The 26,816-nt window shown below is 44.8% G+C and overlaps 2 protein-coding genes across 3 annotated transcripts; one reads left to right on the forward strand and one right to left on the reverse strand.

Annotated features, from left to right (window-relative positions):
• Window positions 1–354: 354 nt before the first annotated feature.
• On the forward strand, window positions 355–19,743 carry MLH3 (mutL homolog 3). Of its 2 annotated transcripts, XM_040558850.1 has the most exons (12): window positions 355–4,137; window positions 7,312–7,410; window positions 8,090–8,160; window positions 9,058–9,162; window positions 10,992–11,064; window positions 11,704–11,775; window positions 12,835–12,943; window positions 15,970–16,129; window positions 17,388–17,411; window positions 17,602–17,680; window positions 18,644–18,795; window positions 19,402–19,743. In XM_040558850.1, exons 1-12 carry the CDS (start codon window positions 843–845, stop codon window positions 19,492–19,494), a joined length of 4,332 nt encoding a protein of 1,443 aa, XP_040414784.1. In that variant the 5' UTR covers window positions 355–842; the 3' UTR covers window positions 19,495–19,743. The 2 variants fall into 2 exon arrangements, with proteins under 2 accessions (XP_040414784.1, XP_040414785.1); XM_040558851.1 differs by lacking the exon at window positions 7,312–7,410 and having other exon boundaries at window positions 357–4,137.
• Window positions 19,744–20,626: 883 nt separating this feature from the next.
• EIF2B2 (eukaryotic translation initiation factor 2B subunit beta) lies at window positions 20,627–25,929 on the reverse strand. Its single transcript, XM_040558858.1, is given in 9 exon segments — window positions 20,627–21,088; window positions 21,842–21,908; window positions 22,526–22,567; window positions 22,569–22,664; window positions 23,365–23,460; window positions 23,748–23,911; window positions 24,612–24,760; window positions 25,377–25,497; window positions 25,736–25,929. Coding segments are annotated over 9 exon segments (1,056 nt in total). The 5' UTR covers window positions 25,899–25,929; the 3' UTR covers window positions 20,627–20,930.
• Window positions 25,930–26,816: the final 887 nt, after the last annotated feature.

The raw sequence follows: 26,816 nt of genomic DNA on the forward strand, positions 1-26,816 counted from the left end.
CTTGCAGCCTTTGTGCCCCGTCGGGGCCCCCCCTTGCGCCCTTCCCGTCCCCCTCAGACCTGCGCAGGGACGGCCGCAAACTACGCCCCCCATCATGCCCTGCCGCCAGCGCAAGGCTCGCCGGGAGCTGTAGTCCCGGCGCGGCGAGCCGCTGCGAGCCTTCACCTCGCTGTCGCGCATGCGCCGCCGGCTCCCTGCCGGGGTCCCTCAGCGCCGCCCTCCCGCGGGGCGCCCCGCGGCCGTTGGGCTCGCGCCGCGGCCGTTGGGGTGTGGGGGGGGGCTCGTGCCGAGCCTCGGGCGGGCGGCTGAGGGGGCAGGGCCGGGACCGGGACTCGACAGGGACGGGGACGGGGACAGCTCCGGGGCAGGGGCAGGGGCAGGGGCTGGGGCTGGGGCAGGGACCAGCGGGGAGGCGCTGCCCGGCCCCGGGGGTGGAGGGAGCAGCGAGGGGAGGGCGGCCCCGGGCTGCTCCGTGGCGGTGCTCTGCGTGTGTGGTACTGACGGAAGCAGGAGGCCTGTGGGTTCGGCCTCCCCGGGCCGGGTTTCCCTCTAGTTGCGTTGGATTTGGGGAGCAAGTGCGTTGTTAGGGGCACACGCTCCGGTTCTGGCCGTCTGCCTTGAAGGCACCGGCTGACCTGTAGTCCAAGCCTGAGCGGGGTGGTAATCACAGAAAAAAACTCTAAATAGGAGAAAAACAAGCACATTATATCTATAAGGGTGAGTGCAGCACAGCTGTCAGGCCTTTAATCCTTTAATTATACCTTCTTCCTCCCCCACCCCCAGGTAATTGAAAGAACATGGCGGTGTGATCTCCCCGAGTTCCTCATCCACCCGGCTTTGACATGATCAAGCATCTGGGCGAAGATGTGCGCGCCAGGCTGCGCTCCGGAGTGACTATCACCTCGCTGGGGCAGTGCGTCGAGGAGCTTGTCCTTAACAGCATCGATGCCAAAGCAACGTGTGTAGCTGTCAGGGTGGATTTGGAAGCTTTTAAGATCCAGGTGGTAGACAACGGCTCCGGGATGGGGAGAGATGATTTGCATAAAATGGGAAAGCGGTATTTCACTAGTAAGTGCAGCTCAGTGGGAGACCTGGAGAACCTGACGTACTATGGCTTTAGAGGGGAGGCTCTGGCAAGCATAGCTAACGTGGCCAGCGTCGTGGAAGTTTCATCAAAGACCAGCAGGACAGCAAAAACCTTTATGAAACTGTTTCACAACGGGCATGCGCTGGAAGTCTGTGAAGCTGAGCTGAGCAGACCAAGTGGCGGAACGACAGTGACCGTGTGCAACCTGTTCTATCAGCTGCCGGTGAGGAGGAGGTGCATGGATCCTGTGCTGGAATTTGAGAGAGTGAGACAGAAAGTAGAGGCAATTTCGCTGATGCATCCCTCTGTTTCACTTTCTTTAAGGAACGATGTTTCTTGTGCCATGGTGCTTCAGCTCCCTAAAACGAGAGACATTTACTCTCGTTTTTGTCAAATCTATGGGCTGGGCAGATCACAGAAGTTAAGAGAAGTGAGTCATAAGTCTGGAAGATTTCAGATAGGTGGTTATATCAGTTCTGAAGGACATTACAACAAGAACATGCAGTTCTTGTATGTGAATAGGAGGCTTGTTTTAAAGACAAGACTACACAAACTAATTGATTTTTTATTAAGAAAACAAAGTGTCATTTGCAAAGCAAAAAGTGGCCCCGCAAACAGACAGGCTTGCTCAAGTCCTGGTCGCCATCGTAGTGGCCCAGAGCTGTACGGGATCTTTATTCTCAATGTGTCCTGTGCGTACAGTGACTACGATGTGTGTCTGGAACCTGCAAAAACTCTGATTGAGTTCCAGAACTGGGATGCTCTTCTAGCTTGCGTAGAGGAAGGAGTGAAAATGTTTTTGAAGCGAGAACATTTATTTATTGAACCATGTAGCGAGGACATCAGAGAATTTAACGAAGATAATGACTTTTGTTTGTATAATGCTCCAGTTCTGAAGCCCTCGCTCTCTGAGGAGAAGAGCATCCAAGAAAACTTTAAGAAAGCATGTGATGAAATTTTGGATTCCTATGAAATATGTAAGTTGCAATCAAAAGATGTCAAAAGAAAATCCACGATGGGGAAAAAATCTTCAAATGCTACAGAGCCAAATAAAAATCCACAGGAAATTGAAGTTTCTTCAAATCAAAAGACTGACGAACCAACTGATCCGTGTAGAAACAATAAAGCAGAGATTCCACTGCCCAGCAGAGATGACACAGCTTCTAATTTCACTATATCAGGTATCTCAGAACAGGAGCCAAAAGACGCTAATTGTTCCCAAACAGTGCCTGATGCTCACCTCAGATCTTCAGAAAATCTCCATTCCTGTTTCACTGAAGGGGCCAGATCAGCAATAATAAAAATAGACAGTCGTCGTGACCTGCAGCGTTGTGCAGACAACTACATAAAAGATGTGGGAAAGCAAGACAGAGTAGTGCAGAAAAGCAACACGGTCCGTAACTCGAATACTGATATTATTCGGTGGCTGTCTGAGAGAAAAGACCCTACTGATACAGCAACAGAGTCTGAAACTGTCTCTGGAAGTTCATTGATAAGACTGTCTAATGCAGGAAAAGGAGACAGGGAAACAACTGAAGTGGTGGATGATGCCGGAAGGGGAGCTGCTAGTTCAGTACCCAAAAAAATGGGTTCTGTAGGCCTCAAAACACATGTTGTGCAAAACGAACCCCCACGTGGGCGTGAACAAACAGAAACAAGTCTTGCGTTAAACAGGCACAGTAGACCTGGCGCTGTCACTGCCAAGCACACGTTTAGGCACAAAGTGAGTTTTCCCACTCCAGCTTTAAATGCTAAGGATATTTCCAGTAATACAAATAAAGAATACACACCTCTCTGCAGCAGAGAAGTATGCACGGCTGATGGAAGCAAGCAGTCAGAGAACAAAAGTTTGTCAAATCAGGTGAGTGAGGGGATAGCCATGCCCACTGCTGCCAGTAAAAGACATTACGAAACATCTGATGTTACAGAATTGCCACTGGCAACATCTTTAGGTAATCCTCACAATAAAGCTACAAAAAGTCCTAGGAAACAAATAGCTGAGCCAAGATCGCAGCCCTGTAAGAAGCTGAGCCTATCCACACAGCTGGGCTCCCTAGAAAAGTTCAGGAGATATTACGGGAGAGTCAAGTGTATGCTGCCAACGCCGTTAGCAGAGCAGAGCAAATCTGGTGTCCCCGTTTTTAATTCACAAGCGAACCGTGACTTTTCAAAGAAGCAGAATGATGGCCACGGTGGCTTGAGTATTTGTGAGACTCCGACTTTGGAACGCACAGATTCTAATAATAACAGCCAGCTTGTGAGATCTTTGGATGAGACTTTAGTCTGCAGTGGAGAAGTTTCACCAGACAAACGGGCCGTTTGTCAGAGCCCTTTGACATTGTCTGATTACTCAGAGGTTAGTAAAACAAACATAAGTAGTAGAAGATCTCCAGGATCATTATCATCCAAACTGTCCAGAATGAAAAGCGACCACAAAGAAGTAAAACAACTTGGTGAGCAATTCCAAACAGATTCCAGTGGAAAAGATAACCGCTCTTTTGTTCATGAATCTTCAAATAATGATGGTTTGTATAATGCACGGCAAATGTGTGAATCAGCAGTGGAAAACACGAGGGAAAGTTGCAGCATTTCTAAGGGGGATGCTTGCCAGCCATCAGACGATACGAGAGCAGAACCCACGAAGCACACTGTCAGCTCATCACCACTCAGCAGCACTGAAGGGGAATACGCAGTCTCTGCAAGCAGCGTTTTACCGTTACCAGCAAAAAAAGATTATCCTAATGTAATCTGTGAAGATAAAAGCGTGTTAGCTGAATTCTCAAATCAAAACCTGAAAGATACCGAGGTTCCCTGTGTAACCTTCCCAAGTAACTTGGCGTTCTCTGCGGACAACACAAGTAGAGGTGACCCCAGAGATGATTTGCGTTGGTCTGACTGGCTGCAAGATTTTGATGCTTCATTGGGTAAGACGATATACATCAATACAGCAACTGGACTGAGCACCTACAGCACTCCTCCTGCTGAAGGATTTCAGGCTGCCTGCGTTAAAGATATAACGACAATGGCTGTGAATGTTGTCTCAGAGAATGGTAAGAGGGTGTGTTGGGGTAAAAACAGAACGAGGAAAACAATTTGTGTTCTGCTAGGTGCATAAAATACTTTGCTGGCAGCACCTGGCAATCTATATTGAAATATCCACTGTGTTAGGTGTAATAGCTGTATGGAAAACAGAAGAGTGTTGGAGACTGTGGAGACAGAAAAACATTAACATTCGAGATGTTAAAAAAGTAATTTTAAATAAAACAGTAGAAAGAAATGGCAACACCTTGTCAATTAACAGGCAGCTGCCTAGTTTTCACTGGGCATCGTGGCATTTACTATGATCCCAATTATATATAATTGCTGTTGTTTATAAAGCAAGACCTACTTCAAAATAAGTGTACCAGAAATATATTGTGTTTTTTTTTTTTTTAACATTTTGTCCTAAATGATTCCAAGAACGTGTTGTTACTGTGAGCCCCATATTAAACCACAAAAACGACCCTTTTTTCAACCTGCCTATAAAATTGAAAACAGCCCTTGGAGAATGAACAAAAATCTGACATTTCATTGAGAATGCTTAGTCTGTTCCACGGATGTTGGAAGGCTGTTCCTTCACGCTTTGCGTTGCAGATGTTGTACAGCATTGTTGGTAGTTTGATGGTGGAGCTTTTCTTGAAGTTACAGGGCGCTGCGCTGTATTGTTTTGTCAGTGGTGGAACATTTACAAGTCCTCATTGATCTAGCTGTTGGTCTTGGCTTTCTGTGTCCTCCGTATCTGGCTTGGTAGAATAATGTCTTTGATAATTTTCCCTTCCATTAATAGATCTATTCAAAATTGTTCTTCATTCTGTCTATAGACAGAAATATTTTGACCAAAGATGCAGCCATTCCACTTGAAGGCTGTATTTTCTTCTATGTAATTTGTTTTGAAAAAGTAGCTTGGCCTCGTTTCCAGTAGTTTTGTGAAATATTTGGCTAATTAATTGTGATAGCCTCTGCTTTGTTCCCTTTTTTGTCTCTTACTTCCCAATCATCAGTCATAGAAAATTTGGTGCAATAGATGTTTCAGGTGTTGTTTCCTTTTAAGGATAATAATTGATGCCAATAGTTTTTAAAATTTATTGTATTCCATTAAAGCAGATTTATTATGAGGGGAAGAACATCTGTGTTTTTACTAGGTAAAACTAATTGGAAGTGCAAATGTACGTTCCCTGACTAACACTTTCTTTTAATTTCTGTGGTTTACCAATTTCCGCTGCCCCCAGAGCTGTTTGGTAGTGAGCCAAAGCACGGAGTCGTGGAGCTCGATCTTCTATCCAAAATGTTTGTATAGTGCATTCCTGATCATGTTGACTTGCTATGGGTACTTTCATTTTGCTTTTTTGAATAGTGTCAGTAACCCCCTGGTGCGGACTTAGAACTTCAAGGCCAGGTGACTTATTAAGATGAGTGCCTTGCACACAAGTTCAGGGAAATTACACTGGGTGGTGGCAGGTGGAAAGAGGTAAGAATAATCCGTGTGCTCTTACGGATATCCTCCATAGCCATCACGCCAGTGGCTGGCTGCCATCTTGTCTCGTCACATCCCATCTACTCCATGTGCTCGACAGAAATGCTGGATTTCCTCGGTTAGACTTAGGTGTCTTTGTTCAGATTAAGCTGGCCACTCCAGGAAAATTTATCAAGCTTTGTTTCATTATCAAATGGCTTTCTGAATAATCTGATGCTGTGCGTTTGTACTAGGCTAATATTCTTTCTATTAGGTTGACATCCCAGTTCAGCTTGGTCTTTGTTGTCAGCTATATCTGCATTTTTTGTTACTTTTAGTACATTATCGATCAATATGTCCTGGCACCAATATATTTTAATAAGCTAATTGAGGCAAGTGAAAATCAGTATTCTAGTGTGCTAATTGTATATGGTTTGCATGTCTGAAGTAGATGAGCCCTCCTCAGCACCTTTTCTGATGTTACCCATCAGAAGAATCATATTAATAATATCCTTGCCAGCTCTGAATTCTCACTGGCCGTTGGGCAAGACAATCCTTTGTGAGCCCTGTAGGTCCTGATCAGGGTTTTCCTGCAACAAGAAGCAGGGAAATGTAACCGTTGTTTGTTACATGTGTAAACACTGGGCTCCTGTTCACAGAAATGATAGATGCTCCTGTGAACTCGAGGGGTAACACCTTTCCATGGCAATAGCTGTAAGAGTTCTACCAATGTCTAAATGAGATGGAATTCTTCGTTTTGCCCCGGTTTACTGGGAATCACAGCAGGCCATCTTGACCTCTGTTCTGTAAGAGTCTGTGACTAGGTGTTGGGGCACTTGGACGCCGAGTTACCTTCCTGTGTGGGACTGCCAGTTTGGATTCTTGAAAGGATTCTCAGTCCCCAGGGCAGAACCATCCTTGGGCTTTCCTGGGCTAAAGCCAGCAGTCAGGAGTCTATGAGCTGGCCGTAGGATCTCACAGAGCTTTTTCATACCGAGCTTATCAGCACATAGCTGGTTTTCTTTGGCTTTATCACTGCCACTTTTCCTGCATGCACACCCGTAATTTCTTAGTAGAAAGGAACTTTATTAATTCATTATTATTTCACAAAGAATAGAAGGCTGAATTGTACCAAAGGAAGGGTGAAATGTTTACCGTTGTGCTGGAAATCAGAGCCACTTTTCTTAATAATCTTGATAACAGTGCAGGTTTATAATATCAATAAATCATTTCTGGGTGGGTAGGAACATGTTAGGCTAACTCTGATATCTCATGCGGTCTCACCAGCTTGTAGTTTGTAGTCTTACAAGTTGCTGATAACTGCACCAAGTATTGATGGGACTGGTGATGGGCTGACAGTTTGCCATTCCTGAAAGTCAAGAGTGTTTTGATATCTGAAAGATTTTACCATATGCCCTCTCCTTCCTATAACACTTCTGATTGCACTAATTCTGGAAGTAATTCTTATGTGATTAAAGCAGCAGCCAATTTTTAAGAAGGGCAGGCTTGCAGAAGCCACAGTAATATTTTAAATAAATTTCCACATGCAAGTGTGTCTGATAATTCTCAGTATTTTACATATATGCTGCTATTTCACAATGTTGGGTGGCAAAATCTGTGAAACACTCTAATTTGCCTGAGCTAAGCACACGCTCATTTATAAGAATATAATAAGCTTTTTGTAGTTTTGCATGTTGATGAATCTGCAGCAGTAAATTTACGTTGTGTTTAGGGTTTCAGTGCAGGTGCCATCCCTTTAGAAGTGAGATTGTGCTACCCTTCCTTCCTAGACCTCGAAAAGAGAAGACCCTAGCAAGCCAGGATCGGAGAGGTAGGGCCAGCTTTCCAGGACACAGTGTTCTGTTGTAAAAACAAATCAAAGAATTCTCCCAGATGTCCCAACAGGAACCCAGAATTACTCAAGGTCTGTTAACAATGGGACTGTGTGAGTCATCTCAGATCTAGAACTGGAAAAAAAATTCTTTTAGGGTTGAAGGCAGGTTAGGGGGTACTTATTTACAGGATGAAATACCCAGTTCTTTGTTGAATTATGTCAGAAGTTTAAAGAATAATTACCTAGCCCCTTCTTTGTACTCATTCCAACCTTGGAATGTGAAAAATAGCTTCAATCCTCACTATTTTTTTTCTTTATTTTTTTTTTTGTGATGGAAAGGATGAAATCACCTTTTTGGTATGTGGCTTTGTCCAGGGGCAGTGGGTAGCTAAGCAGGTGCCTTTTTTTTTTTTTTTTTTTAATTTTCCTTGCCACTTCCAGGGGCTATTGAATTGTGCTGCAGCATGCTCAGGAGACAGCAAGCTGCACAGGGACCTTTCTAGTTAAAGCAGACAATAGAGAAGCCCATTCTCACGTTCCATTATTTATCTGTACGTTCTCCCCCTTTTTTGAAGGAGAAAAAATATAATAATACTTGTGTGAGGTAGAGGTACCCAATGTACCTTCTATTGATGGCTGATGGCAGTCCGTGTATTATCTGTATGTTCTTTCCCAGATGCTGAAGGCGAGTCTCTCCAGTCATTGCTTTCAGAATGGGATAATCCTGTTTTTGTTCGCTGCCCAGAGGTAAGCATTATCTTGCATCTCACGCTAAAACAGGAATCATTTTATCCTTCTGTTACTTTCTGACATGGGGACCAAAATTGCAAATATATTGCAACTGTTGTGTATAATTTATTCAGTGATATATTAGACTACAGACCTTGCAATTATATTTTTTTATAGCTGGTTTATATGTAAGTCATATTTGTGCATATATTCAGACTTTGAATAAATATCAGGCTAATCTTTTGCTTTTCAAAAGCAAAACGTTATTGTAGGCTGTCTTTCCCTCTACAGAAATGTTCATCTTAAAATCAAAAGTTTTCAGATGGCAAAATTGTATTTTACTGCAGTTGTTTGTGTAGCCTGGCAGGGCTCTAGCATGTGAGAGGGAAACAACGTTTGAGCTTTTATACAGACTTCTTTTGTTGTCGCGATGTAGCATTATCTTTAATCATCATGTTGTTTGTGTGTGTGTGTGTAAACATGCGTATGTAACCACTTCCACCTGCAAACAATGGAGATGGAGTAGCAAACCACCTGCTGGTGAGTTTCTGCAGAGGAATGTTTGTTTGTGTGTTTGTTACAGTGAGGTACTCTGAGTCATCTCAGGGTAGTTCATCTCCTCTACTGACAGCTTGCGTAGGCTGATTGTTAGCTTCAGGCTTTCTGGTAGGTAATTGCAAGTAACTGAATGCCTTGAAGTTAGCAGGTAATATCCAGATGGGAAAGTATATGGGGATAGTAGCAGAGGGATTGCCAGATGGTATCTTTAGCTAGTGCTGTTCTTATGTAGAAAGCTTGCCTTGTCAAACTACAGAGAGAGCAACCTCCAGAATGTTCTTTCCTAAATCTTTTTTTTTCTTATTCTCCACGGGCTGCATGATACTATAAACTCTCCACGTAATTCTCTTTTTACAGATTGCTGTGGATGTGACCAGCGGTCAGGCAGAGAATCTGGCTGTGAAAATTCACAATATCTTGTATCCTTATCGTTTCACCAAAGACATGGTCCATTCGATGCAGGTACAATATCATCTATTTCTAGTTTTCATGCCAAAATTCCCGTTCAGCAAGTGGGGTTTTCTGAAGTTTCTGCCTTGTAGGAGAGAGGTCTCCAGGGAAATAGATCATATCCTTAATTTTCACAGGCACAAACAGAAATTTCGGTTGGTGTGCAGTACCATCAGACATGTATGTCATGTGAGATCTTAGTATCTTCTAATGGATAATCAGCTGTCTGCAAAGCAACTAAAAGTCCTTGACTGTATGGTTAAATCAAACCAAGAGGCAGCCTTGTTGCCACTGCTTTGAAACACTGCTAACTAAATGATCATTCAACAGGCGGGTTTTTACATTTGTTGAAGGTATTTGCTAGTTCGTATTCCCCTGAAATCTGTGTCCTACATATTCTATATTTATTGACCTTAGAAATTTAATTCTTCAGCACAGTGGTTTCAAAAGCAAATCCCAGATTTCCTGGAAAGACTTGAAATTTCCTTTTTAAGATTTATAATAGCTGCTCTGAGAAGTGATTCTTAAAAATGGCATCATGGCATGAAGCTTAACTATTTTAATGCTTTTTTATTGAATGTTTTGGTTCTAAACTTAAAAGCTGACGTAAACGTATGGCTGCAGCTTACATTGTTTGACAGTTTGCCTGGATAAAAATGTCAAAGTGAATTCTCTCCATGGGTTACTTATTAATGACTAAAGGCTTGTAAGCCAAATTACCATTATTCTCATGTGATCAGGTTGCTGACTTTGAGACTGCAGGTTCTGACGGATGGGACATGGTAGTGTTAAGCTCCGGGGTGGAGAAGAACGTAAATGATTCTCACTTATGTTGTGTGTACAAGAATAACAGGGGTAAATAAACTTACTACAGGAAACGGGTTATGTTTCAAAATGACCAGAGAAGAAAGCTGTAAAGCAGAAGAATCATTAATGTCTTGTATCCCTTCAAAGAAACAGGATCATCTATTCATTTTTACCTAGGGGTGTACAGTGCATGGATAGTGAGACAGTATTCCCAGTGAGCTCTGGCCATGTGACTGAGGGAGAAATTCCTCCCTAACCCTTTATCTGTTAATTTAAATATAAAAATTAGATACTTAAAGCATTGTGCATCACTGCGCATTATTCCATCTCTAGCTTAGGTTGATTTATGATGCTTGAAGAGAAGGTGGAAGCAACTCTCAAAGGCAAATTAGGCAAAAGAAAGAGGCAAAAAAAATGCTTCCTGGCTCCTACAGATGATCAGCACAAGCCCTTAGACACAGCTCAGATTATAAAAGGTTGTTTATGGGTTTTTTTGGTGATGTCAGCAGATCAGATACTTAGAGATACTGAGATACTTAGAGATCAGATACTTAGAGTTGCTGTGTACAGCTTCGATTCCCAAGGAGGCTTCTACGCCACCGTTTAATCCATTCTGTAAATTTCCAGCCCCACCTTGCAGTTCTTGCCCTTACAACTGTCTTTGAAAAGACAGATCCAGAATTGTTTTCTTGGCTGTTTTGAAACTTTCTTATAGTTCCAGACTAAACTGTTTCATGACCAATTTATGGTCATTTGACCAGCCAGTGTTATATTTTAGCCAAATAATTTCTGCCTTTTCCATATTTAGCCCCTCATTTTATTATAAAGAATAATTCTATATCTTCGCAGTTTCAGTTTTGCTAGCTCAAATTCCTTGAGCCTTTGAGATTAGAAAAGATGTGATTCCCACTCCCCTAATCATCGTAATAGCTGTTCTGTGCGTTTGATCCATTTTGATTGTCATCTTCTTTTGTTTACCTTCGTTTTAAAAATGATTTTACCACTGGGTAATGATTGTTCTGAGTATCTTACAGGTTCTTCAGCAAGTGGACAACAAATTTATTGCTTGTGTAATCAACACTAGGAATGAAATGGATAAAAAGGAAGGTAAGAGTAGTTATTTGAGTTAGGTTTCAAATGTAGTTATACTGCAGAGGGAACACAGTCCTGCTTGTCCTCTTGTCTTGGGATGATACCGTGAGTAGAGCAAAATGTTAGCCTTCACATGAAATTGCCTGGATCTTCTTACTCTTTATTTTGGATGTTGTTGAACGTTCCTACTGCCTTCAGATTAGTGTTATAAAAATAGATTATACTCAAATTACTAACGTCTTTCAGACTGTGTTCACATTGTCTGGACATATTCATTGCCACAGCCTGCTGAAGCTGTACAAAAAAGGCATTCAAAATCAGTAGTTTTTGTAATGTTTTTAAAGACTGTATTAAATAGAACAGTTTGTGGGTGACCTCAGCTCTCATTCTGAAGTTAGATGAAGACGTCAATAGACAAGATTTTTTGACTTAATCTAGCTACCCTTAATTTAAATGCTCCATTTGGATCACTGAATTTCAGTTCTGTAGTGACTTTGTTCTGCCAACACAATCTCCTTCTCACTTCATTTTTGTAAAACTAGTGGGTACTTAACTTCTAAATGCGGCCTCTAGGGAGAGGTCATTCTTCTTTCCAGCCTGTGCAGTTGCTGGTACCAAGTTGCCTATTTCTAATCTATTGTGCTACATTTTTAGGTGGAAACCTCTTGGTTTTGGTGGACCAACATGCAGCGCATGAACGGATCCGCTTGGAGCAGCTTATTGCAGGTGAGGATTCAGGTGGTTTTAGGAAAGGTAGTGCACAGGAAGGTGCAAACAAGAGCTATCTTAAAGGCAAAGCTTGCTAACTAATTTGTCATAAGGATAAATCTGGGATATATCGAACCAATAGGATATTGATTTGTCATCTTGACCCTGATCCCTGTCCGAATGCAGCCATTCAGTATGGGTAGCATTCATAGCATTGGCAGCTGAAAATTGTTACAGCGTTTCCAAAAACAGAAGATATACACCCTACCCACAGAACTGTCAAACTAAAATAGTCCTGACATAATGAAAGAGCAGGAAGACTGATAGGAAAAACAATGAACAGGAAATAGAACAACATCAATAAGAGCATGTGGTTATGCTGTGAAGAATAAGACGTGGGGTGCAGAGTAAGGAGCACAGTTTATTTGGTTCCTTTTTAGCTGAATACCATGCTTAAAGCCTAACATTTCTTCACTCTGAAACTGGGGGGGATAATGGTCTTTTCTGTAAGCTCATTAGCCATTAGTTTCAGTATTAGAAAGCACAATAGCTATTCATCAAGTACTTAAAAATCATTGACCTTCTCTTTCACTGAGAAATACTATGCAGTTCCTGCAGAGAGGATTCCAGGAAATCTGCTCTCTTTGGTCAGGTACTGAAAAAAAGTTAGACTGAAGGGAGAGATGCTTAATGAATAGTATTTTAATGCCTTTTATGAGAGATTTTTCTGTGGAAAAATTGCTCTCTGCGAGTTGAACTAAATATATCAGTAGGGTTGTTGGGTTTTCTGTTTTGTTTTGTTTTGATTTTTACTTTTTTTTTTTTTTTTTTTTTTGCTATTTAGGGTGACTCTTTTTTGGAAATGGTGGGAAAAAACAAAGTGGCATTAACCAACCCCTCCCCAGAGACTAGATGTCTGGTTTGTGACATTCCCAGTCCTCCACAAGTTTCAGGAGAAGGCATTCTGTGGTCATTTTTAAATCCAAACAGAGGATTACATGCCAAACCATAGGGTCATTAAGGGTAATGCCTGCGTAAATATTCAAAGAGGGATACTTCCAAATGTTTCATTCACAGATTCCTATGAGAAGGAAGCTGCAGCGTGTGGCAAGAAGAAATTACTGTCCTCCTCCATCTCTCCCCCTATGGAGATTGAAGTTACGGAAGAGCAAAGAAGAATTCTACGGTTAGTAATGGCCAGTCGCTCTAAACTTTGGGGGAAGGCTCTGCTGACCAGGAAGATCTCTCTATATAACTTAGGTCACCATCATAGCTGTTTGTTCTTGCCTGAGCAGAGACCGGTTGGGTATATCTATTCTGTGGAAAATAAGTGTGCTTCTGGTGTGCCATCTCTATGCCACTGCAATACCCTCTGGTTTCCCTGGGAAGGTGAACCTTGGGGCATGAGCCAGGAGAGTACCACAGCAGTCTCCAGCAGATCCTCCTGGCTAGGGACCAGGACTCGGAAGTGCACGCTGCAGTGCAGTGCTCCCAGTGTAGATATAGGCACCGACTTAATAGGCACTGTTGGAGAGGAGGAGGATGTGCTATGGAAAGCTTGTGTTGTGAATCCTGCAAAAACGCATTCCTTAATCCTAGGTGCCTGCCAAGAGTAACTAATGAGCACTGTTTCCCAAATGTTTCAGAATGGTAGACTGGTTGCTATTAGGATACTTAACTTTTGTACTGCAGGAGTTTAGGCTAAGATGCAAATGTTTTGTTGAACTACTATAGACCTACTGGACACTAATCGATCATTTTTGTTTCCCCCAAATATCCCTGACTGTCTCCTGCCACGTGCATTTGTATTTTTTCTCATGTTCTTTGTGTTCAGTCCAAGTTCTCTGTTAACTTCCACAGGTCTACCTCATTGCTATTTTCAGACATCCCCCACCCTTTTTTTTTGTGATGTCTGTGTCAAACTCGTCAGCATTTAAATCACTCCTTGTTAAGATTGCTGCCCTTTATAGGGATGCTGCCCTTTATAGGGATGCACTTGTTTGGTGTAAAACCCTTTTTGTGTGTATTCTGATCATAATGGTATCACTGCTATGTCCGCTTGGTAACTCGTGTGTGTTACGATGGCTAATACCAGAAATTCCAGAGGAAAGGGTAAAGCACTATTATTCACCACCTGCTGTATGGAAAAATGTGAGAATGTAACCGCTGCTGCTCGTAGTTCAACAATATTTGGATGCCTTTGTTGTTCCTATCTTTTAATGATATTCTTGCCAACATCACCATATTTTTAATGCCTCTTGTTCAACTTGGAATTATTTTTACTCTCATCTTTGAATATCTTCCATGTTTGACATACCTACTTTTGAGACTGGGTGGCCAAAACTGAATACAATATACCAAATGGCAGTATCCCACTGATTTCAACAATAGCTTTACAATTGTTCCCATATCTTCTGTTTGTTATACATATACGGGTGTATATATACACCTGGTAATTTGTCTACTTTTTTTTTCGGCCGCTGCTGCTTACACGAACTGCTTGTTTATTGAACTGTCGTGACAGTAAAACACTTTTTTTTTTTTAATTTTTGCTGTTTAATGTAGAAACCAACAAAATATAAGCATAGATCAAATTATTCCTGGTACTTTGCATTAATTTGCCCTTATGAGCAGTAAATCCAGTTTTTCCATTTTTCATTTAACTTTTTAATTCATCAGACTTGCATTTCTAGCCACTTTCAAAGGCTTTTTGAAGGCCCAAATAAATTCTCTGAGACGCTGCTTTTCACCAACTATATCACAAGCATATTAAAAAAAATCAGTAAGCTAAAGTAAAACAGAGAGGCATGGTTTTCTTTTATGGAAGCTGGTTAAATTATTCAGCATATTGGAATGCCAGTTGTGATCTCCTATTGCCACATAAGATAGTTGATTCAAGAAGCTTGCTGCTGATGGTATATACTGGTGTTGGCTTACTGGTGTTTTTTTGTGTTGCTCTTTAGTTTATCAGTATTTACAACCAGTCTGTGAGACTATCTGTACTAAAAGTTATTAATTAAAAGCACTATGGAAAATCTAAATGCTGATGTTGCTTGCAGAGTAAAGGTCAATGTATTGAAATATATCAACTGTCCTGAAAGATCTTTCTCTTCAGCTGTGCTTGCTGGTGGACTTCTGGTTCACCTGCAGTTTTGATTCTGTTATTTGTCTACTAATTGTTGCAGTAATGCATTGTTCTGCTTACTCTCTTGAACTTCCCTTTTTATTTAAAAAAAAAAAGGGGGTGGGGGGCTCAGTTGACTCCACTAGCTCTGTGGATTCTGTCATTTCACCACAATGGACTTTTTCAGTCTTTTTGCTCTTGCTGTAGGCTTATACATGGTCTCCTTGTCCTTGTTAGAATTACACAAGTCATCTCCGTGTGGAGCCTGGTAATTGCATTATTCTAATGATTGATTTCAGTAAGTTTGGAATAGCTTCTTTTTTGTTCAGAGAATCTCTTTTCTATAATTAACCTTCACCACCTTTATTTTAAGTGAATGTTCCCTGAGTGAATAAAAATATATATATATAGTGTTATAGTTTTTTTTTTACTATTGTTGATAATAATTGCTGGCTATTCCTTTTCTTCGATGACGAGTTTTCATCTGACTGCGAAGTCCAGTTTTTGTATGTGTTTTTCCATCCACAGGGTGACAAATGTCAGATTAACTAGAAGTTGTTCTTTCCTGGGCTCTCTTTGTTTTATTAACAGGACGCAAGTTCTTTAAACCGGCGTAAAATTTCTTGCAATACTTTTTCTGTTGTAAGCATTTGCTATTACATGTCAGTTGAAATCAGTTTTTTAGGTTAGACTTAAAGCAGTCTTTATGATGTGCAATTCTTATATTTGAAGGGGGTATGTGCATGTTCCTATTTGTATGATGAGCTGGTAATTTTTGCTTGAACCAGACACCTGCTGCATCTTTAGAAAAGAAAGATTTATAAATTTAAATACAAAGTTCTCTGCATAATAAAAGAACTCTTAGATCTTTTAGCTGTGGAGCATGCAATATGTACAGTTGATTAGAGTGAAAAGTGTAGGTGAATGTAGAGTGGAAGGGCAAAATTAATTGGAATCTTGTGAGGTGTGGTTTTCAAGACTGGAAACTGTTGCAGGAAAGAAGAAAAAAAAAGCAGAAATATTTAGGCATGCTGTGGAGATGTAGCTGGTTGTGTCATATTTCTGTTTTGCTGTATTTTTCTCCTCAGATGCTGCTACAAAAATTTGAAGGATCTGGGCCTTGAATTATCATTTCCTGAGACCAACAGCTCCTTGATTCTAGTCAAGAAAGTGCCGCTGTGTTTTATAGAAAGAGAGGCCAATGAATTACGACGGAAAAGACCACCTGTCACTGAAAGCATTGTGGAGGTTAGCTATGGATGTGGATCAGAGCAATTTGTGATACTGGCTTTCTGTGTTAATCACTGTTATGAGAGAGTTACGGCCAGTGTGGGTGCCATCTCTTTTAGTAGCTGAATAGTCCCATACTGAAGCCCCTGACCTATAACAGCAATGATAGGAGTCTGATTCAGACTTGGAATAGTCAAAAAACTGAGAAAAATAGTAGGCAGTTCAGATATTTCGTCAGTTTACTGCTCATCCTTCTGGAACGCTTGAATGAACAGTGAAACAATTATTATTGCTGGTATGGAAATAGTTGTTAGGATTTTCATGAAACCTCTGCATGGGCAGTTCAGCTTTCTAAAAGCTGCTGTTCCAGATGTTCTGCGGTTTGAAGAAGAAATTGCTGAACTGATTGCTTGCAGTTTCCATTGGAAACAGTTGTCCACAATTGTCAGTGGAACAAGGACTCTCCTTAAAAATTGTTTCTGGAGTACCGTATTCAGCCACTAGGCTGAGCCATTGTGAATCAGTCCAGTCTTGCCACCGGTCTCTTTTGATATGAAAAGAAGGAAAAAAAAGACAATTCAGCTGATTGAATTTATTTTTCCAGCCCTGCTAGAATCAGGTAGAAGTCAAAATGCACGCTCCTAGTGTGCCAAGAGCCCTGAAAGAGATGGCAGAGTGCTTTTTTTTTTTTTGAATGGTAGCTGCAGATCATGTCTGTCCCTCACCAGCACTCTTTCTTAGCTGAAACTTCAAGATCTCATGAGTGTTTTGGCAGACCTATTGTGCAGTCCTTTTTATTTTAATTAGGACTAGTAGCACCTATTCATGATTAAGAGTTCTCTATATCGTAGACATCAGAAATTAAATCCACGTGGACTATTATTCAAAGAAGAAAGGGCAATAATTCAAAGTGAGCATGTATATATTATACTCTGAGGTATGAGAGTTCCATTATATCCATTTTGCAGGTATATTTATATATATTTTGTATATAGAGGATCTATTATATAATACTCTATATATTAGAATATATTTCTACGGGAAACTGATGCAGAGAGAAACCAAGTGATTAGTCTCAAGCCTGACAAGATATTTGTGAGATGTCAGGACTTGTGCTGAGATCTTTCACACTATGGTCAATGTACAAGCAACTGCATCATTTTTCCTGGGGAATATTGGCATTTATGCGTTAAATTATACACAAATGTGGACAAAGCCGGGTATGGGCAATGAAAGGGAGAAATAGCAACTGATCATTTTATCTTTTTCTTTCCAGGAGTTTATTCAAGAACAAGTTGAGGTGAGTAGCTGTCTGCTTCTAAAGTTGACCAGTATAATGCAAAGCTTATTGCACAAACCAGAGGGAATAAGCAATAAGCACCATAAAAGAGATGTGGACTTAGCTCATTTTTAGCTCATTCTTGTTATATTTCTCCTTTTTTTTTTCGTATTAAATGGAATGTAAGATGATGTTCCCTTACTACTTTTAGCTAGTGCAGACCACAGGACGAGCACGAGGGACACTGCCTCTGACGCTTCTGAAGGTGTTAGCTTCCCAAGCCTGTCATGGTAGGGAAACTGTACTTTTTCTTTTCTTTCATTCCTTCTTTATATTTATTTTTTTAACCTTTCTGTTTCTACACAGCATTCTTCCTGGGGCAGTAGTTTCAGAACGTGTTTGCAGGAATTCCAGGATTACAGTTTCATAGGGACGAGAAGATAATGGTCTCTTTGTGGACAGTACTGTGAGGGACAAACAACACTGCAGTAGTTTATTTGTGTGGGCCTGAAGTACTTTCCAATCCACATGTGAAACACTGATAAAATACAGTGTTTGATTCACTGAGACACACTCATCCATGGGAGCTCTCAGCCAAGTAACAGTTCTTCCTTACAGGTACTTACTGCAGTAGGTCTAGCCCCTTGTGGCAGTTTCTGTGTTATGTAAAGGATTAAGAAGATTAAGCGGAAAGGGTAAACGTGACCCAAAAGCACCTATTTTCATGCTGTATCACTGTATTCTACAAATGGCAGACGGTATAGTCCAACTTCTTACATCTAAAAAAGTCCCACGGCTGAAAGGCTGGATGTATATAGTCTTGCCAATCTGTGAAGGCTAAAGCTTGCAGGCACCTCTGCTCTGACTCCTTAACATTCTGCTTTGAGTTCCTCTGGATGCCGTTAAGCGTCCCTTTGTGAGAAAGGACTTAGCAGCAGGGCTGGCATTTGGGTTTGGAAGCGATGCCTGTCAGTGGCAGACATATAAAGCTGATAAAGCCTATCGAACTGGTAATAGCTGTCTTCTGGTTTTACTGCCTTTATGTGCGTCTTCAGTCCTTAGGGGGGGAAAAAAAAAAAAGCTCCTTTGCTTCTTGCAACATCATCTGAAAAGCCAAAAATCTAATAATCCTGCCATCTATCAGACTTGGACAAGGTGAAACAGTTTAGGCTTTGGATAGCTGATCCTCATGCAGCAGCAGGAGGTGGTTTGAACTCTCTGGCAGCACATCCAAGAATTTTCTCTTATTCCAGGAGCTATTAAGTTCAACGACAGTTTGACTTCGGAGGAGAGCTGTCAGCTCATTGAAGCTTTGTCCTCTTGCCAGCTGCCCTTCCAGTGTGCTCACGGAAGGCCTTCCATGATGCCCCTTGCAGACATCGACCATCTACAGCAGGAAATTCAGGTACTGTGTGGTGCACTGAAAGAAGGCAGCATGCCCTGGATTATGAGGCTGATCCTGTATGTGTGTGTTAGAACTAGAACAGACCAGCGCTGTCTGTATCTTACATGAACTTGCACAGAGCTGTTATCAGTAAAATAAAAAAATGAGAAAATTAAACCTCTGTCCTGCAAACAATTTAGACTTTACCATATTCCATGTGAATGGTCACACCGACTTGAAGGAGGTTCACTAGTGGTTGAAGTTGAGCATAGCTTTAAAGCAGTTGTGGTTTTTAAGTATAGAATTTGGAAAACACGTAAATTCTGATATTCTGCTAGTAGCAAAGGTGCTAAAACAAACACCTATTTTCCCAAAGTTTAAGACACCATAAAATGGGGAAAGAAGCAAAGAAATAGCAACATTTCTTTAAAATTGAAGAAAAAAAAACCTCCTCTCCTATGAATACTACGCTATATTAGGTTATTAAATTAGATTCTGTTGGAAGTCATGTGGGACTTTGAATTAGATATGACAAAAACTGGGAACGTCTGTATTAGGGCAAAGAGCATGGAGGCACTGAAGTTGATTTAGTTGTGATTTAGTGCTTCTTCATACTTTTCCCTCCAGCCTAAACCTAATTTGTCTAGACTGCGGAAGATGGTTCGAGCATGGCACCTGTTTGGGAGCAAAGACCCTAACCAAAAAAAAATACTGACCTAGGAAGCAGAGAGCAGCCAGGAGAACACGGCAGAAGCCCAGCCCTGGAGCCTGGAGAAGCATCTTCAACGTTAAGGAACTGTGTTGTAAACCTGGGTCACGTCACTGCTTGACTATCAAGGGCAAGTTGCAGCCACTCACAGTTACTGCAAGCACAGCAGGATTCTGCACAATAGAGAAGAGACTTTTAATTAATGGATTTTATAGTGCTTTGAAATTGAGGAGGTATTTATTAATAAATTAACTCTAAACTATTTCTGTGGGCTCCTGGCAGTGGTTGGAATGAGGACTGACCGGCTTCATAGTAAACACAAGCCAACTTGGGATCAAAAAAAAAGTGTCTCTAGTTAAGTAGGCAGTCAATGACACACCCAGCTGTTTTCTCCATCTCCCTGCAGTTTGCATTCTCGAGTAATAGATTCCTAAATCCTAGCATAGCCCCACTTTCACAGGGTACAGAAACATACCCCTACAGAAAGAACTAAATCGCTCACAGCATTTCTTACAGTAGGCAGGTTTTTTGTTGTTGGTTTTTTTTTTGAACACGTTCCTGTTCTATTTCGTGTCTCAGCCTAGGCTAGAAAAGAGATTATTTCAGAACAGTAAGAGATGCCTTTTATTTAAATCACAGACATCCTTGTTCTGTCTTAAAAACCTAGTTTAAAAAATAAATCAGGTATTTACATCTGCTGCCCCCACAGACTTTCTGCTGCCCCTCACAAAAAGCAAGAGCTTTCAGACGGAGACGAGATGCCTGCCTGAAAAAGAATAATCACAGTCACCCACCAGCAAAAGGGAAGGAAGCCCCTCAGACTACAATAAGCAAAGCAAGAGCTTGAGCTCTGCCTTGTGATGCAGAGGCAAACAAGCTTGCTGACAGGGCTCCCGAAAGCCTGCCTTTCATCACGAAGAGAATTTCTATTCCAGCATGTTACAAAAAGCTGGGTTGTATTTCAGCAACTCAACAAAAATTGACAGAAAATCCTACCAAAATGCTCAGTTTTGAAGCACATCACTAATGGATTTTTACTGCATCCGTAGGAAAAAGCACACCAGGCAGCTTGCTACACTGGTAAGACTCCTGCTAGTTATGGAAACAAACTAATTCTATGTGGAAACATGATTAACCATGAGGTCACTGTGAACAGCCTTTATTGCAGCACACCTCGAAATAACAGCTTAGCTGCCCCAGAGAGTGACTTGGATGTCTTGCTATTTCAAAATTGAAGTTGGTTAGCAGCTCCGTGTGACTTGTAACAGCAGAGGGTCAAAACCTGTACAAGAGATCTGTCTTCTGGTCTTTCCGGTAGGGAAGACATTGCACTGAGCAGATTCCCCACAGCAGCTCATCTTTGCAACGCAGGCTTTAATTAGCTGATGCGTCTCTCTCTTTAGAAAGATGGGAAAAGTCTGGAGAGTGACAAACATACTTCTTGGCGTTAGAGTTCGTAGTCATCTGGGTGGTAGAGTTCGCTCATGAGGCGGTAGATGTAGGAAGGCGCGTTACCCCCGATGTTAGAAATGAAGAGAGTAATGAGCTCTGGCGGGACGTAGTCAAACACTGGGCAGTGAACATTGATCTTTGCCAGGATCTCCCCTGAAAAGTGAAGAGCAGCAGGATTAGACAAACAACCTCAAGAAGCACGCTTAGCCTTCCGCGCATCTTCCTGAGCCCCTCAAGAAACTGGCTATGCACATGCCACCCTCAAGTCAGTACCGGGACATCTGTAATCCTTTCCAGCTTTTCCACCAGTGTCCTTGAATCACAAACATACAGCAATCCTGGATGAGTAGTAGCATTCTCTGCTCTTTTGGTAGTTTTTTTCCCCCCCAACAGTAACCCTAAGTCCCCTCTGATGCAGATTTACAGAAAACCTGACAGCACGTAATCAGAATACAAGACTCCCAATGCTGCTAAAGCTACTACTTAAACAACAGCTCAGAAGGCCAAAACCAAAAGCCTGCTCCAAATCCGATACATTTTTTTCCAAAAGTCTCTGTCACATAGAAATGGGGCATTGAGAGAGACATTACTGTCTGAGGGGGAGCCTGCGAGCTGCCACCTTGCTAAAGCTGGTGCTCGGGTGGGAAGCCCATTTCACAGATACTGGGTTTCAACAAGGGGATCACATAACAAAATTTCAAGAAGTTACACGAGCTGTGGGAAGGAAAGCAGTCTGCCCCCAGTGTCGGGCATCTGCTGCATCCCACAGGAAACTGCCACCTGTCTGGCACCATTATCATAATCCTACAATAAAGTGCTGAACAGCCCAGAGCAGAAGCAAAACTACAAAGACGGATAGTGTTCAAAAAAAAGTCTTGGCCAGCCTGTATAAGGAAGAACCAGTACCTTCTGTGAATGGCAGCACTTCCTGTGGTGACACAAACTTGTGGAATGAATCTTCTTCGTTAGGGAACTGAATGAGACAGAGTACAGAAAGGTCAGGGGAAAAAAAAGAGCACCTTATTATCCCTAGTGAGAACATTCAGGGTGCTAGAAGGAACTAAAGCAGAGGAAGACGACTTGCCAGCAGACAACGCGTCTGCTTACAACAATTACACAGTAGGTGTGGCCAGAACTCCTGTAGGCCCTACAAGTGAAAGGCTTTCCCTAAGCATTTTTAGAGCTATGGCCAGTATGCCCTTCTGTAAAGCCCAGGGAACTGGAGCAGAGACGCGACTTCCTCAGTCTGCCGCTTGATCTGACGACACTGAAAATACTCAGTGCAGGAAACAGAGAGCATTTCCATCTACCTCCTCTGTAGGTACAGAGGGTCTTTCACCACTAAAGATATAAACAGAAGAGAAATGACACTTGGTATAGCAGGGAGCGCTTCAAAGAGACCCTGATGCGTGACAGACCTAGGTGAGGATCTCCTACCTGAAACAACAGCACCAGATGGGGGAGATGCCTCATTTACCAATCCCCCCTTGGGACAGGTGGTGCTCTCCACCCTAAGCTTCCACCAGCAGAGAAATCCCCCCGTTAAATCCATTTAAGGTAGGTGCAGTACTGAAGAGGTGCTGCGCCTACCTGCGGCGAGAGCTTGAACATGGGGACGCACACGATGAGCGGGGGTGGAGTGGTGTTTCGCTGCCAGCGCCAGAGTGTGAGTCCCGCTCACGGCGATCAGCGCGCCGTTGGCCAGGATTGTCTTCGTACCAATGATGACCTGAAAAGGCAAATTAGCGTTAGATGCACGCTCCGCAGCAAACCGAGGAAGCAGAGCTTCCCGGCTCGGACCCTCCCGGATGAGATTCGAGGAGTTTGTCAGGACAAACGTACGCTCCGCTGCAGGGAATGCCAGGCAGAACCTGGGCTGCGTTCCCTGTTCTGCTACAGGCCTACAAAGTAAGCTTGTGCGAGAAACTTGACTGCTGACCGCAATGACTGCCTTGCTGTAAAGTGGGAGTACAGTAAAACAGCCTGAAATACAGAGATCAGAAGTGGGGGGACTGGATTTGATTAATTAGGATTACTTTTTTCTGTTTGGGGTGTCAAGTCTTCATCTTGCACCTCAACAATTCCCTTCACCACCCATCTCGTGTTCCAGGCAAGAGGAATTCCTCTGGAAATGCTGCTTTTTGTTCCATTTTCTTTAATGACTGGGAAGTTAATCCTTTGAGGCTCTCCTGGCTCAGTTTCTTGCAACTGTTCTGCCCATTAGCCACTACAGCAGCAAAACTATGCAGTTAGTCACCAGACCGATTTGGGGCTGCGCACTGAATCTCCACCCATCTGTAAGCAGGGATTATTACAATGTTGAACCTTCACGGAAGAAACACATCCGTCACAGATGGGACCCGCAGCTGGTTTGAGGCCTAAGCACCAAACCTGCCGGGATCTCCCTCGTGCAGCAGAGCCCTACTCACCTTGTTGACTCGAGACATGACAGCAAAAATAGCTGCATCGCTCATGACAGTAGTCTCGATGTTCTCTTTAGACAGTCGGACCGCCATTTCGTGACCCTGAAAAGAGGGAGAACCTAAATTGTTTCCCTGGAACACAGCTCCCGAATTGCATCTGTACAGATATTAGCACTCAGTTCTTGTCCAAGCCACAAAGATGTCAAGGATCAGAGCACAAACACAGCTCCCCAGCTGAAGGACACAGGGCAGGACAGCGAGCTGTCTTCAATCTCCGAACGGCAGCAGAGGCACTCCTGTAGAGTTCCCCTTGCACGTGCCGTGCCGACGGCTCGTCTCCAGACGCAAGAATTCAGCGAGCACACACGTAACACGGGGCCTTGCCTCACCTGGCAGAAAGGCGCGCACTCCGCCACGATGACCTGGAATTTCCGCTTGCGGGCAGCCTCCTTCAGGAAGGCCTCAACAGTGCGAGAGTAGCCAATGGTCATGATCACCTCGTTGGAGTGGATGTGCTCCAGTGCCTGCATAGCGATGTTATCGGTGGTGCCCTCTGTAACGGAAGGCAGCCGTGAGCGGCAAAGAAGCCGGGAAAAGCGACACTTGTGAAGCTGTCCTCCAACAAGATCATTTTTTACTCAAAGCAATGCTGTGAAGACCGGCAGAGCAGGAGCAGCGTTTCTCCCCGTTCCATTTACCAGCGGGGAGGGAGCGAGAAGCTGGCCCTTGAATGCTCTGTGCTTCCAAGCTACTGGGGGAAATGGTCATACTGACAACTCCACCACTAGTGGAGTGGGCTGGGTCGGCACCAGCCAAGCACCATGCCCACACGTGAGAGAAATCCCAGTTCTACAGCCCAGTAGCACTAGAGCCACCTGGAAAGGAGACATGGGGCAGCCTGGAGGAGCAGCGGGTGCCTGATCTGTCACAAGACTGCAGAATATGAAAAACGAATCCCAGCACTATGCGCAAGGGCAAAATTATGCTCGCAGGGGGTAAACCCAACCTCGGCAGATTGTTCATCCTCTGTTTCACAGGGCTCAAGACTTCCCAGAAAACCAGCAGCAGTCAGACACGCCCCTGTTTCCTCCATCTCTCAAAACCAGTAAGCAAAGGCTGCTCCCCTAACACACATTCCTTCGGGCTAAGCCTCCCAGCTCCTCGCTGCCTTCTTTCCACCTAAGAACAGGGAGAAGCATCAGCCCCACCCCATACGGAGCCCCGCTCGCAGAGCAGTAAAGACCCCTCCATACCTAGCTCTATTAGCAGCTCGTTAATAGCTTCAATAACGTTAGCTTTGAGGGTAGGGTAGGAGGTATTGAAATCCTCGTTCAGCCCTCCAGAAGTCAGAAGTTTGTGCAGGGATTCTTGCTGGTCGCTTTCCTCACTGCGCCCGCGCAGCCTGCGGAGAGAAGGAGCCCTTCAGCCTCGGGAGAGCGCGCAAGGCAACAACCTGACACAAGGCAGCAGGAAAGCTCCTGAGCTTGGGGCCCCACAGCACAGCACATGGATGTGAACAGAGAGGGAGGAAAATTGCATGCAGGGGATGCAGGAAAACTGCATGCCATGACAAAGTTTCCCTAGGTGTCTCTGTCAGAAAGACACGTGACACTGCCACTAGGAGCTTTCCCAAGCTGTGTCTAAAAGCTGCAGCAGGCACATGGAGGGCAGCACTGAAAGGCACTGCAATAGCAGAGCAGATCCTCCTGGGAACACAAGGGGACGAGTGGCCAAAGTCAGAGCCCAGACTGCTCTGCCGGGGACAGGGAAGCTCACGTGTCCACAGGGCATGCTCCAGATGGAGTTTCACTAGAAGAAACGTCCTCAACTACTTTGAAAACTACAGGTCCTGCTACCTTTCCCTCCGATGTTAAACTCATTGAATCCCTCTGAAGTTGGGAAAGCGGACGGAAGCGCGGAAACCAACGTGGGCTCACAGACGCAGCAGAGCGCACTGCGTGGCAGGCCCGCCCTGGGCTCCCGAGAGGGGCACGGGAAGCACGAGAGGGGCGCCTCACCTGCCGTACTCCTCCCGGATGACCTTCAGCACTCGCCGCACCATGTTGCCCACGGTGGTCTCGGACGGCTGGGCTGCTGCCATCCTCCGGCCCTCCGCCCGGATCAGCTCCATCAGCTCCCCTGCAAGAGGGCACAGCCGCGTCACCGCCGCCCGCAGCCAACCCGCGGCGGGCAGGGCGCTCCCACGGCCACAGGCCGACCGGCAGCGGCACCGCCCCGCCACGAGCGGGCACCGGGAGGCCTGTCCCGCAGGACGCCCCGGTGCCGCGCACCGCGGGCACGGCCTCAGGGCACACCACGGGCCGTACGGCCCGCGACGGGGCGGCCGGGCCGCGGGGACCAGGCCGCAGCCGCTCACCGGCCGAGCCCCAGTGCCCGTGCGCGACGATCTTCCGCAGCAGCGCCAGCGTGTGCCGCGCCGTGTCCTCGGAGCGCGGCCGCCCGCCGCCGCCCCGCAGCCGCGCCACGAAGGCCTCCATCTGCTCCCGCAGCTCCGCGCCGCGCTCCGCCGCGCCCGGCATGGCGGCGCCCACTGCCCCGCCGCCGCCCGCTTCCGCTTCCGCCGCCGCCGCCGCGCCTCCCCGTTGGCGGAGACCGAGGAGGCGAGCAGAGGCAGCCAATGAGAGGCGCGGGGCGGGGCTGGAGGGCCCGCCCCCGTTACCCGGGAGACGAGCGGGGAGCCCCTTGCTGCCCCCCCGCAGCCCGGGGCCCCGCCGCAGGGGGTTGTGGGAAGGTGGCAGGGGGGCGCCGGGGGACGGGGGGGGGCGTGAGGGAGCTACGGCTGCACCTCACACGGCTGCGTCTCACGTCTGCTTGTGCCCCTCACATGGCTGCCCCTCACATCTCCTTGTGCCGCTCACATCTCACTGTGCCCCTCACATCTCACTGTGCCCCTCACATGGCTGCCCCTCACATCTTCTTGTGCCCCTCTCATGGCTGCCCCTCACATCGCATTGTGCCCCTCACATGGCTGCCCCTCACATCTCACTGTGCCCCTCACATGGCTGCCCCTCACATCTTCTTGTGCCCCTCACATGGCTGCCCCTCACATCGCATTGTGCCCCTCACATGGCTGCCCCTCACATCGCATTGTGCCCCTCACATGGCTGCCCCTCACATCGCATTGTGCCCCTCACATGGCTGCCCCTCACATCTCACTGTGCCCCTCACATGGCTGCCCCTCACATCTTCTTGTGCCCCTCACATGGCTGCCACTCACATCGCATTGTGCCCCTCACATGGCTGCCCCTCACATCTCACTGTGCCCCTCACATGGCTGCCCCTCACATCTTCTTGTGCCCCTCACATGGCTGCCACTCACATCGCATTGTGCCCCTCACATGGCTGCCCCTCACATCGCATTGTGCCCCTCTCATGGCTGCCCCTCACATCGCATTGTGCCCCTCACATCTCATTGTGCCCATCTGATGCCCTCAGTG

The sequence above is a fragment of the Cygnus olor genome, chromosome 5 (assembly GCF_009769625.2).
Source record: "Cygnus olor isolate bCygOlo1 chromosome 5, bCygOlo1.pri.v2, whole genome shotgun sequence".
NCBI lineage: Eukaryota > Metazoa > Chordata > Aves > Anseriformes > Anatidae > Cygnus > Cygnus olor.

Coding starts and splice junctions, on each gene's coding strand:
- MLH3 (XM_040558850.1), top strand. CDS start 843: ATGATCAAGCATCTGGGCGAAGATGTGCGCGCCAGGCTGCGCTCCGGA. Junction 4,138..7,311: donor GAATGTTGTCTCAGAGAATG/GTAAGAGGGTGT, acceptor CGTTGTGTTTAG/GGTTTCAGTGCAGGTGCCAT. Junction 11,776..12,834: donor CTTGGAGCAGCTTATTGCAG/GTGAGGATTCAG, acceptor TTTCATTCACAG/ATTCCTATGAGAAGGAAGCT.